This window comes from Pinus tabuliformis, chromosome 9 (assembly GCF_031772625.1).
Source record: "Pinus tabuliformis cultivar Carrire ecotype Pingquan chromosome 9, CPIR1, whole genome shotgun sequence".
Taxonomy (NCBI): domain Eukaryota; kingdom Viridiplantae; phylum Streptophyta; class Pinopsida; order Pinales; family Pinaceae; genus Pinus; species Pinus tabuliformis.
The window spans coordinates 824,827,534-824,841,292 of record NC_142307.1 but is presented as its reverse complement, the minus strand read 5'-3'; the positions used below and the strand labels follow the sequence as shown (position 1 = coordinate 824,841,292).

General features: G+C 40.8%; 2 protein-coding genes across 2 annotated transcripts in view; one reads left to right on the top strand and one right to left on the bottom strand.

Moving 5' to 3' along the window:
* Positions 1 to 13,759, bottom strand: part of LOC149151330 (uncharacterized) — a 99,139-nt gene that overhangs the window by 72,239 nt on the left and 13,141 nt on the right. The gene's annotated exons all lie outside the window — the stretch shown is intronic.
* Positions 271 to 1,215, top strand: LOC149151331 (benzyl alcohol O-benzoyltransferase-like). The gene has a single exon (XM_089439205.1). It carries the CDS (start codon positions 271 to 273, stop codon positions 1,213 to 1,215), a length of 945 nt encoding a protein of 314 aa, XP_089295331.1.

Sequence of the window (13,759 nt, the reverse complement as noted above, 5' to 3'; positions counted from 1 at the left end):
ATGAACAAGCAGATTACCAATCCAATCGGTGGTGAAATGCGGTGGTCAACAGTTGTGACCAGGACAAAGAAAGGCTATTGCTTGCATATTGCAGCTAAAGCAGCACCGCCAACACCGTAATTTCCTTCGAATAAACGGAGGGTTGACATTGAAGATGAAGAATACCGGAAGTATAAGGTTCTCAAGAAGAATCAATGCGGCCCTCAAACGAAAGCGAGCATATCGGATCTGGAGATTCATGTTCTTTCGGAAAGACGGGGACGCAGCAACATGAATCAATTGTTCTCCAAAATCCATTCTTTGCCTGTCGTTTCACCAGCTCTTCTGGTTCAGGTAACACGTCTAAAATGTGGAGGCTTCATATTAGGTTTGCATTTCAGCCATTGCATCGCTGATGGCGCTGGAATCGCCCAGTTTGTGATGGGTTTGAGTGAAATAGCCAGAGGAGCAGCGACACCCACGGTTCCTCCCGTTTGGAAAAGAGAAATCCTTCGACCCAGAGCGCAGCCTACCGTGAAATCCCCTGCTATCGGCCGTTTATATTATGATTTTGTAGACAAATATCGAAAATCGGTGGTGCCAGTGCGTGCAGGAGAGGGAATGAGCTCAAAATGGTTCTATTTTGGTCCAGAAGAAATTGGAGCTTTGAAACGGCAGGCAAAGGAGGTGAGGCACTGCACCACATTCGAAGTAATAGCGGGTTGCTTGTGGCAATCGAGAGTAAAGGCTCTCAATATCCCTGCCCACCAAGACTCGGCATTATTGTTTTCCGTGAACGCCCGTTCTCGATTTCGACCGCGTCTTCCCACGGGGTACTATGGAAATGTAGTAGCATGCGGCCACGCTATAGCAAGAGCCGGAGATCTGATTGACCAGCCATTGTCTTTCGCTGTGAAATTGATTAACGAAGGCAAGAAAATGGTGGACGAAGAATACGTGCGATCCACGGTTGATTTGGCGGAGGTGAATGGGCGTCCACTCAGCCCACCGCGCGGTTGTTACATCATTTCGGATATTTCCGAGATTGTAGTGGCTTGCGCAAATGCCGACTTCGGGTGGGGAAAAGCAGTGTATGTGTGTCCTGCTTCTTCCCCGGTACCCAACCTTTCGTCTTTGATGAGGCCCTCAAAGAACGACTGTGAAGGAATCAGCGGCTATAATTCTGCTGTTTGGATGAGGATCTTCAATCCAAAGACGTTCTACTTCAAGAGTTGACACAACGGTTTCGAGAATTGACAGAACGTCAACATCAACCTTTGCAGGTGTTACAAAATGGAAAAGCATTCGATGTGCAAGAAGCAGTGGCGTTGTTTCAACTTGCACTCGCTACCCAAATATCTGCATATCAGCAGTCTATTCAACCTGGTCTACCGAACTATTACCAATGCAATTTCGGCCTGTAAAACCCCCAGAAATATGTTGTCGGTTTCTGCTAGTGGAAGACGCTGCGGGGTAACCGGAAACCATGGTGTTGAGGTGACGTAGCCAGAATCGACAGTGTTAAAACACCGCAATCCGGGTGGGGTCAACGGGTGTGATCAATAGACTTGACCACACCATTTCGAGAAACTTCCGCTCAAATCAGTGTTAAAAAATAAATAAAAATAAAATTATTATGTCATTTACAAAGAAACAAACAAACAAAAATTTACGGGAATATATATATATATATATATATATATATATATATATATTATTAATAAATATATATATATATATATAATTAAAATAATAATAATAATAATAAATCAAAAAAATAATTAAAAAAAAAAAAAATCCAAGGAAATAGAACTGATAAGCTACATGACAAATCGATGACCAAGTTGTATACATCGAAACAACAGCCACTAAGTGAAGAAAACCCCCAACGTTAAAGCTTTGAGGACAAAGCTTCCTAAAGGAGAGGCTATGTTATGAATAATTCATAACAATTAGATAAATATAAATATTAAATAATTAAATATTATTTAGGTTAAATAGTCATTAAATTAAGTGAAAAGGCATGTCTAAAAGACATGCCCATTCACAAAAGGTCACCTTCTGAGGTATAAAAGCAGGGCCTCATTATACATTCAAATCATCTTATATCATCTTATACAACTTTCTATATATTAATAAAATATTATTTAAATACTTCCTGTATTTTTATATTCAAGTCTACAAGCTATCAGTTTTTTGTGTTTCAGCATAAATTTTTATGCTACACTCTATGTGTGAATACTTTTCTTCTATTGTTCCTTTATGTTCCTTTGCACTAATGATGATGTTGTTCTTTCTATATAATTGCATATGTTGTTGAATAATGTTGTAAATCTGAATAATGACATGATCCTATGGGGTGAATTTAATATGCAAATGTTGAAATGCAATTATCAAAGCAAAGAACAATATAGCCCTAAGAAAAATTAGCATGGTTTCAAAGTTAGGCTAAAGAAAAGTCATTGAAGATTACCCCTATGAAGACATCATTAATGGAAGCAAGAGAAGACGACGGAGACCTAAAAGAATGTTAGGGTTTGAAGGTAACCCTAGGCTATTTGTGCATTAGGGTTTGATGGATATTATGAGGTTAGGGGTTGGAAGAAACCCTGGTTTATGGCAAAGATTTGAGATATGCAATCTAGAAACCCTAGCATGATCAATGTAAAGATGTTCAAGCACTTGTGACAGATTTGATGAAGCCCTAGATGGGATAGTCTCAATTAGGCCTTGGTTATTGATGAAGTTGATGAATATATTGAAGGCAACAATGTTATATGGATGATGGATAGTCACGTCTCTTGAAGGTTGGTTCAAGAGGGAGATGATCACCTCTCATTGAAGATAAGTACTTTCTCGATTTATGTTACTCCTTTATGTCTTTACGTTTGTTTAGATCATTGATTATACTTCCTGCTATAGAAATGTAACTAGTGTCGGTCTTCATAATTGTATCATGACTTGATGTAATCTTTGTACTTGTCAAAAGAAAGAAAAAGAAAATATATCTTTGTAAAAGAAAACTTTATTTATTTATAAATGGGTTTCTTGCCCATGGTTATTTGTCCTAGGTTTTAAAAAAGCACCCATTGAGTGCTCTAGGGGTTATGAAGAAAAAGTCAAAAAGAGTCAAGGTCAAGTTGTAAAGTCCTGAAAATTGGTATTTTGTATATTAGAAATATCTAAATGCTCCAATAAATCAAGTCGACTAGCAAGTTAGGAAGTCTCCCTTATGAGAGCTTGAAGGCCTCATGTAAAGGCTATATAAAGCTACCAATTCGACCTTCATTTGGCAGAAAAGAAACTTGCATAATAAAGAGTTTGGGTCTGCGACTAGAACAAGGCGCGAAGGTGGAAAAAGGTCTTTAAGGCATGCAAAGGAGGAAGGTTCTGCTCTACATATGTATTACCTAGGATTACCTCTGGTTTGAGGATAAGGAGGTACTACAATTCGTTCTTTTGAAAAGCCCTAATTTCGTTGTCCTTAGAGAACTTGTGGAGGAAATTTGGCTGATTGATTGATGAAAGCAAAGGTCTAGGGTTTGGTCTTGGAAGTCTCCTTTGATTTAATTCTATAAGAAGAATTTCTTGTGGCTTTCCCCTTCTGGAGGGAAGAGGAGGCCAAAGTGGCTTCAAGACACCTTGAAGGAAGCGGAGTCCGTTGGTCATCTGAATAGGGTGAACAGGGAGAGTATGCCACCTGAGCAATTTTGCAGTTATGTAGCCAAGGCTACCAGCGTTGTTGACTCTGAGCCTACTAGCTACGAGGAGGCTGCCAGCCAGGAGCTATGGAGAGAGGCTATGGTGGAGGAGTATGCCTCTATCATTAAGAACAATGTCTGGGAATTGGTGCCTAGGCCTGAGGGCAAGTCAGTTGTGACTTCCAGGTGGCTCTACAAGAACAAGCATGTTGCGGATGGCAGCATTGAGAAGTTCAAGGCAAGGTTTGTGGCTAGAGGGTTCTCACAGATAGAGGGAGATGACTATGATGAGAAATTCGTTCCCGTATTTCGGTACACTTCTATCAATGCTTTATTTCTATTGCTGCAGAAATGGGTTGGCAGATTCGTTAGATGGATGTGAAGACCGCATATCTGAACGGAGTTATAGGAGTCTCCACATGCTCCTTTGCATCTCTCAAAGTCTGCTTGGCCCATCTCAACCTCCTCCTGGTACAGCTAGAAGGCACATCTCGCTCCTCCTTTTGAATTGAAAGTTATGTCCTTGTTGTTGGTGTTGTTGGTCCCTCCTCAACCTTCGGAGCCTCTCACTCCTGCTCCTCTACCACCATTGGCTCAATATCATGCAACCTCCTAAAGGTCCTACCCTCCTCAAATCTAACATCCTTGTTGCCTCAAAATCTAGCAAGTCTTGTGAGATACCTCACAAGGCAAAGTCCAGACTAAGACAAAACAACGAAGTGGAAGCCACTATCACCTTAGCAATCAACCTCCTACTCTTTGGTGGAATTTCACCACATGAGAGGCTTCCCAGTTTAGGTCACCTAAGGGTTATTCTAGGTCTAGGGTTCAACGACGATGCTTCAATAAGCTGACCCAAGGTACTCAAGCTAAGAACAAGTCTCAAATCTATCGGATAAGGAGTAGCGTACCTATGAAGTAGCCTATAAAGATGGACTTGTAGCCTAGTGTTTTCGATGTATACTTCAAGATTAGCCCAATTAGGCATACAAGAGGGAAAAAATGTTTGCTTAATAATACGGTTAACAACAGTAGAGGAAAATCTTCAAAATGATCCCAAGTTGAAGCCTTAGTGCAGAATTAGGGTTTTCCAAGCACTATAATTACCTAGAGTTGATGATGTCATCCCTAAGGAAGGACTTCCAACTATGAAAATTGCTAGATTTTGATATTTTAAGGCTCGACAAAGTAGAATAACCTCCAACCAGGTCAACGTTTATGCTATAGTTGAATTCAGCGTCAAAACCTAACCCTGACAGCTTGCCTTGAAGGGAAAAAAAAAATTAGGAGGGAAAGAAAAAGTTCTATGACTTTTTACCATCAATATGGATACCAATGGCTTCTATCTACTTGGGTGATGGAGCCTTAAGGGAATTTAACCATGAAAATATCAAATCCTTGAAGGGAATAAAGGGAAAACCCTAGGTTTTCACTTACTAACCTAGCTATCACTTTATGCGGAGATAAATTTACTAGAGAAAAGCTCTCTAGGAGGTTCTTTAGGGAAGTTCAAGGATACAAACCAAAGCATGTAAAAATTGACCAAGTATTTCATGTAAAGATAAGCATTCAGGCATGGAACATAGAAAACCTAGCAACATTCATTGCATGCAAGAAACAATATATCCAAGAAACAACCCTTCTTTATCCCAAAATGACATCTCCATAACAAGCACTAGTTTCCAATAGCCAGATATCCACAAAAGATCACATCTCCACAAAGTAGTGAAGTACAAAAGGCTAGGTCAAAATCTCTAAGAGAGGCCAAGTTTTCTACAAATGATGATGAACTAATGAATGAGGTGATTGTATTTATAGGAAGTTTACCTCTCTTAATTCTAAAGTAAAAACCCCTACACAAGTTTGATTTTTGAGTGGACAAAAAGTAAATTTGGGTTGCAAGCCAACCCACTAGCATTACAACATAATGTGCCAAGATAAACCCAAACATGTGAGTTGTAGACCTAAATATATGGTGACCCCATGCCCTTTCAAGACTCCAAATGCTCCACCAAGGCAAAAATAACGTTGATAATACCTCCAAGCATCACAATCATCTCCCATTTGAGGAAAATCCCCAAACCATGCATCAAAGTTGCTCCAAGGGTCCGAAATCCAGTTGTGGGTATGCAGGTCATCTCTTTGGGTGTCATATGAACAACGTAGTGCCTCCTCCCCCTATGAAATTTCCTTGAAATTGCAGCAACTAGAGTTTATTCTTCTAACTAATTATTAGTTTAGTTGTTGACGACAATTAATGAATAAATCACATTGCAATTCTTCACAACACATAAATACGCTGAAGAAGTAAAATTAGGAACTAAGAAATAGATGCACACAAAATAAAAATGACACCAATATTTTTGGACTAAACATCCCCAAAAAAACCCTGACGATGCAGTAGATGAGGGTTTATTTTATTATGCAGCAAAATAGAGAATTACAACTACTGGCCTCCTTGGCTCAACTCCAAAAATTATATCTCAATTGAAAAAATTATTTTTCCCTCAATCCTACTCAATATAGCCCTCCTTGGGCAACTCGCACTTCCTTGGCAATTCGCACTGCGAAATTAGGAGCATTGTTGCCTCTGCATAAATTGATCTGCTTTGGAAACCCTTCCAGGTGAGTCATCCTGCCTATTTCTGCCTATGGAAACAATTAGCTCAACCTCCTGGTGCTAGATGCGGGCACTAGCAACTGAATCGAACCTCTTTGGGCAACTCACTAGCAATTGGGCAACTCACACTACAAAACTCAGCCTCTCTGTTGGGTCATTCGACCTCCCTTCCCTGATGCTGGAAACTAGAAAACCACTAGAGAATTTCTCTAGAAATTCTCTCTGCTATTCTATGGCTCGAATTCTTCCCTCGTTGAATATTGCGCACTAGGAAACTCACACTGCCTTGGCTAACTCACTCTCCCTCTTGCGTCTTTCTCCATCCCATCGATTTGCTCGTGTAATCTCTAGCTGGAGCATGAACGACCAAGATCTAATCGTGATCAATGGCTAAGATCATCTTAGACTTGATCCAAGTCACTTTCTAAAAGTCTTTTAGAGCATAAGTCGATCTCCTTAATTAATTCCCATTATTTAAACAATTTTCCTAAATCAGAATTAGGCATTTTTTAATTGTTGATCAATTAACTTAATTGAGTGGTCTTTAGGTGTTTTCTCCTTAAACCTTTTCTAGGTTTTGGAGATCATGTGTTCCTTAGCCTCTTAGACACAATTTGAGACTAGAACACTTGTCTGATGCTACCAAAAATATCACTCCCTAACATTAGGGCTCCATCAAGCACAACAAGCCCTCCTCAATCATCCTAAGGATGACCATCTTCATCTAGGCGTTGGATGATGGCATGCCCATCAAGTATTGTCAAGGTTAGCCTAGGGACATGTTAGGTCCACTGGTACATCATTAAGAATCATCCATGCTAGGCAAGAGAAGCCCAACGTTCTAGCTCCTGGGGGTGCTCTGGGAAATATATCAACTGCTCAAGTCATCAAAAGGCCTAACACTCTACCAAAGTTGGGCAACGTTGCATCTATTGAGTCACCATGCTCTCTAGAATGTAGTATATTGCCTCGGGATCATGTGGAATGAAGTGCCCTCAAGTCCTCTACTACTCTGGAACACCTAGCAAAACCAACTCAAACTCAAGCAAAAGCAACCATTCATCAGAGACTAAGATCAAAAATGCATCTAAGTGGACCATACTTAAGAGTTAAGGGCATATTAATACTTCAAACTAGGATCATTGTTGGAGTTCCCACACACTTTAGGTCTGGTCTATGACTTATCTAAGCACATAAACACATTAGAGATGCCCAACTATAAAGCACTTTGCACAGCAGAATATAATAGCAGTGAAACCAATAACAGTACACAAGAATATATGGCCCAAACTTATTCCTTATCAGTCCATGAATAAGAAAATCATAGGTCTCTCGTATAAGGCATCATGGCCAAACCCCAGTATAATGCTAATATACACAGTCAGTCCTTTGACCAATACAACAAGGCTAAGGCCAGTTCCTTTAGGTCCTCATCCACCCAAATACAAATACAATCAATTGTCCTTTGCCTACAAAACAACAGCTTACTTGGGCAGTTTGTTGTCCTTTACAGTCAACCTCCTTGAGCTTACTATTGATAGTGACCAACTCCTTTAGGCCCTCTGCCACCAAACTTCACCTATTGTTCAACCAACTACTTGATCTACCTCTTCAAGGCCTCGGATGCCCTCTTAAGCCTACCCCTATCCTTAGCGTGTCGATGTACCTTGATTGTGGCAAACCTCTTGTAGCCTCAGCCTCCATGATCTTACAAGCAAATACTTATGTTGCTTTGTGGGTTGCTCCAGCATCCCTAAACCTCCCTTAATCAGCCTCCTTAGGAGACCTAAACCCTTTGCCTCTTATCAGTAGCCCTCTATGGCCCTAACCAAGCCTTCTTGTGCCCTCAGCCAGCCCTAAACAAGTCTCGACCTCCTCTACTCCACTTCGACTAGGCCTATTCCAGACCCTCAATCCATTAGCCTGCCTTGTGTAGGCCTCGACCCCTCCTAATCCAGCTTCGACTAGGCCCTAACGACATAACCTCAATTCAAACTTCGGTCAGGGCCTCTCCTTGTCTGTGATAGGCCCTAGGCCTTTCCTGCTACAGAACAGACCCACGGCTTACTCTTTCTAGACCTTCATTACCTATCAACCCTCAAACTAGGGGTTGACCTCTATCTCAAAGTGTAGCCATCTTGTCCAAGAGTTCCCTCCTTAGGCCTGTGGCTCTCTTCCTTAGAACTGCGGCCTACTCGGCTCCTTGTTACGGCTCCTCTAGGTTGCCTTGGCTAAGTCCTTTTAGCCTCACCACAACCAAGTGAAATCCTTCTCACTTGTGATGAACTCTTTTAGACTGACTTATATTTACATCTCTCCAATAGGTGTCTTAGGAGTCCTCTTTATCTTTCAAAAGACCCCACTACACCAAATTAGAATATTTTATTTAATTTTCTTGGGTTCTAAGCCCACTCCTTTCGGTCAAAACCCAAACTTTTGGTATTTTTCCCACAAGCTCTCTTTTTGTGGGTTTTTCCACTTAGAAATACCTTTTGAGCTACCCAAATTTCAACAATCACCTTCAAATATCTAACTAGACCAACACCAGTAAAGGTGTTCCCTACCTTTGTAGGGGTGGCTATGTAGTTAGCCCTATTAGGTGCTTCCAGCACCCACGAAGAGGTAACATTTCCAAGGTTAACCCTTCAATCAATAGGTGTTGATGTAAGTGAGTGGCAATGGAGAGGAAAAAACCTCATGGTCAAGTGCTATGGTCAAGGGACCAACTAATGAGAATCCACATCCCAAGTGTATAAATGTAATGGAGGGAGCAATCGTGGATGCATGAGTTACCTTGCCCGGCTTGCTTTTTCCACCCCTCTAATGTGCCTTTTACTTCTTTATGATAATGCTTTGTATTTTGGTGCAAAGCACAAGGATTAAACCCTGCTCTTTATGGTATATCATTTAATTTTCCCCTTACTATGGGGTAGTTTATCACTCATTAGGGTTGGGAAATGCAAGGGTTCCTTTTAATGAGATAGAGCATCAAGTGCTCAGGAATTGGATGATGGCTAATGAGGAGGGTAGAGCTCATGCTAGGCTTTTTCCCACGCGTGAACTTATGTCCCAGCCATCTTTTGCATTTTTATTTTTATTTTTTAAATTCATTGTGGCCATGTTATGCTTTTCCATTCTTTTCGTTGCATCAACCTCCAAGGCAATGTTTTCCGACCCTATTTAAAGGTGTGGATAAGAGAGTACCAAATCCCAATGAACCAATGATAGTTGAACCCGAAGAATGGAGATGGTATCAAGGGCTTATAATGTGGCATGGAAAGTGTTATGGTAAAAAGGAGAATGAACACGTTATTACAATCCAGGTCTTCCAAGTAGTGCCCCTCCTATAACCTTCAGGCCTTGGGGGAGGTCCCATTGGACTAGAGCTAAAACAATTTACAGTCAATATCAATCAATCATTCAAATCACCATTCATCCATACTAAATGCCCAAAACATTAAGTAAAAGCACTTGATTGCAAAATTATCAAAGTAACTATTGAGTGGTAGCCCACTTTCATCGGACATCCAAGAGGAATGTCGAATGGTGAGAGGCCTAAGGACTAGTGAAGATGGTGGAGGAGTTGGCATCATCATCAAGCTAATGTGTAGGGCTATTGGTTGGCTAGATGTCCAAAATAGGAAAAAAGTTCTCTTAGGGGGTTACCCATTTTGGTGGATAACAATCCTTACTAATGATGACTCTCCTTGTGCTAGAATATAGACTCTTCCTCTCTGCAAGCCCATTCTACTAAGAGCTCCTCGAAGAGCACTGTGAATTCTCTCTTGATTCCTGCCTCTCTATAGAAACCTTTGAACTTGCTGGAGGTATACTCACCCCCGTTGTCTGATCTCAACACCGTGATCTTCTTCCCAGTATGGTTCTCCACGAGAATTGTAAACCCTTGGAACAGACTAAAGACCTCATTTTGGCCTTCAGGAGGTAGATCCATTTCCTCCTGGAATAGTCATCTATAAATGTCACAAAATAACTAAACCTTGTGATCGAATCCACTGACATAGGACCACATACATCCAAATGCACCAAGTCCAATACTCCCTTAGACCTAGTCTCACTATGAGGAAAGGTTGCCTTGGCATGCTTGCTAAGCAGACATCCTTTACACACCCTCTTGCTCCACCCTGATCTCTACAAAACCAATGACCATATATACTGCAACAGTGACAAGCCCTGTAGTGTAGATCTCCCATCCTCCTGTGCCACAACTCACTTTTTTTGTCACTGTCATGCACCAAGGCCTTCACAAGCTGTCCTCTCAATAGATATAGATTCATCTCCCTAACCCCCATCACATGCTTCACGTTGGGTTTTACTCCTCTAAGCCTCACAAAAACTTCATCTCCCATGAATTTGACCTCAAGTCCCCCCATCCACCATGGCCGATACAAAAAGCAAGTTCTTCTCCAATCCAACTACATATAAAACCTCCTCAACCTCCATAAGATTCCCTGAGTCCAGTTGGAACTGTATGTTGCCAACACCCTGTGAAATTTCCTTGAAATTGCAGCAACTGGAATTTATTCTTCTAACTCATTAGCAGTTTATTTATTTTACGGCAAATAACGAATAAATCACACTACAACTCTTCACAATAAAAAATATGTTGCAGAAGTAAAATCAAGAACCGAGAAATAGATACGCACACATAAAATTGACACAATTATTTTGGATTGAAAAGTACCTAGAAAAACCCCAAAGGGAAAACCAGTGCAGAAATGAGGGTTTATTTTATTATTATGCAGCAAATTGGAAAGTACAATAATATGGATGCCCAACTGGCAATTCTCTGACAAATATACTGGCAAAATTATTTAAAGAAGCTTTTCTCCCTCTACAATCCACTAAAGCCTCTCCTGGCCTACTCAAACCCCACATTGGCAAACTTGCTCTACCTGGAACTCACACTGTTGGCTTTGGGCAATACGCACAACCTCGTTTATGCCTCCAATTGGGCCAACTAGCCTCCCTCTGCCTCTAGAAAAATTTCAATCTACCTTTTGAACTCAGATCTAACATCCAGCAACTAAAACGAACCCTTCCCAGCTACTCGCACTGTTGGACTGCCTAACCTGCACTGCCTGTATGGCTCTCTCCGCAAAAGAATTCGGCCTCCCTTTTCCTGCCTCTCTGGAACTGGAAAACTACTGAGAAATTCTCTGAAATCCTCCTCTTTGATTTATTGTTGCTCCCTCTCACTAAGATAATTGATGCTCACACAATTGTATCTCTCTCCATCCCTTTGAGCTACTCTTATAATCTCTCATTGAGACCGTTAATTTTTCATAGGGCTATATTGTTCTTTGTTTTGATAATTGCATTTCTTCATTAACACATTAAGTTCACCCCACAACATCATAACATTATTCAGATTTACATCATTATTCATCATCATATGCAACTATGTAGAAAGAACAATATCACCATCATCAATGCAGCGGAACATAAAGGAACAATAGAAGAAAAGCATGCACACACAGAGACACTAGGATAGGTCGGAGACCAAGGCAAAACCCACTATGGGAAAAAACCTTGCAAATTCTTCTTCTTAGATTGTCATCAAATAATTCAGCAAAAGAGAGTACAATGATCCATACTTCATCGATGCAACTAACCAGCAAAACAACTACAACATCCATGAAATGAACCCAAGAATGTAAATGCTCAAAACTTTGATTTTGAAGACTGTAATGAACTGTCACTGTCTGCAGTCAACTGTCGAACCCTGCAGTCACTATGCGAAATCTTCGAAAGCCTGAGATTTCATCTTTTAGATCCTGATCGCACGGAGGAGGTGTCATGCGAGCAACTACAGTTGTCCCAGTTGCTCCCTTAAGCCTAGCATGAGAGCATCTGGGGTCAGATCTAGACTGCAAAAACCATAAACCTCTAGTTGCATGGATGGAGAGTTGTTTGCGCAACTAGAAAGCTCTAGTTACACAAATGAGCTTCTATGCACGTGACTATAGTCGAATCCTTCTTGTTCTGTGCCTATGACTGGGACCCAAAAACCCTAAGTCAAAGATGCGAGCTTCGAACCCTGCAATTTCACCACATAGTGAACCTGATCCTCCACAAACGAGCCTCGGACTTGTGCGAGCCAAAAATAAGATAGAAGAGTGTCTCATCATTGTGTCCAAATGAGGTACAGGGCACTTGTATTTATAGCCTTTCAAGGTGGTCCACTTTGCTTTAGGGTCGACCTTATCAAATATGCACATATGGGCTTTTCTTCATAATTACACTTTCCCTTATCCGATTTGAGTGATCAAGTGGAATTTGACCGCAGTTGCATATTTTTAACAGGGACTTCAATGGCCAAGATTACATCCTCATCAACAGCTAAGATCAATTACACTTCATGAATAGAAGTCTCTAGAGCAATCTCAAACATCCTTAATTAATTAATTTTAATTAACCAACTTTCCTAAGTTAGACTTAGGAAATAATTTAATTATTGGCTAATTAATTTAATTAATGTGTTTCGGAGCCATGTCGTGTGAAACCAATTCTAGGTTATGGAGATCATGTGTTCCTTAGCCTCTTAGTACCATCTGAGACTAGAACACATGTTCGATGCTACCACCAAAATCAAAATCTAACACACCCTCCACTACATATCTCACATTATCTCCAAGTTCTACATGGAGATGTCAATACTCCTTGGCGAAGCTAGTAAAGAGGTCTCGAGATGCGTCATATGACGACAAGCTCCACTGTCCACAAACCACACACCATGAGTGATGGCACCAAAAAAGCAAGAAACCAAGGCAAACTCCTTTTCAAACTTCTCGAAAAGCTCATCCATCTGCATTGTTGCTACTATAGAAGTTTTCCCTTTGCCTTTCTTTTCGTTGGGACACTGTCCAGCATAATGACCAAACTTGTGACATGCAAAGCATTTAACTTTGCTCGTGTCCTTTTTCCTTGTGAAGGAGCTCTTCCACCTTGGTTTTACTTGGCTTTGCCCTTGCCCTTCTTGGCTTACCCAACAAGAGCAAGGTTCTTCTCATCTCCACCCTCACACGCTACCCACAAGTTATCAAAACTTCCTAGATCTCCTTCCACATAAAGTCATTCCATAGTTAGTTCCAATCTGAAAGCTCCTGCCTAGCAAGGATCCCCTCTACAAAGGGGGTCCATTGCTTGGTACAAAACTTAAAAGCTATTTTTACAAGCTTTAATAATTCACGATTTCCCCCACAGCTATTAGTTCATCACGAACCTACTAAATCCTAGTGATATAAGAAGTCATAGTCTCATATATATTTAGGCGAATGGTGTTTAGCTTCTCCCTTAGCACCATCTAACTACTCTGGTACAGGCCGATCAAGGCCATCCACAACTTATGTGAGGGATCTCGTGATCCTTCATACCATCGAAAATAATTTCTTTTGCTCTTATATATTTTATCTTATGTTCAGCTGCTTGGGTAGAATCT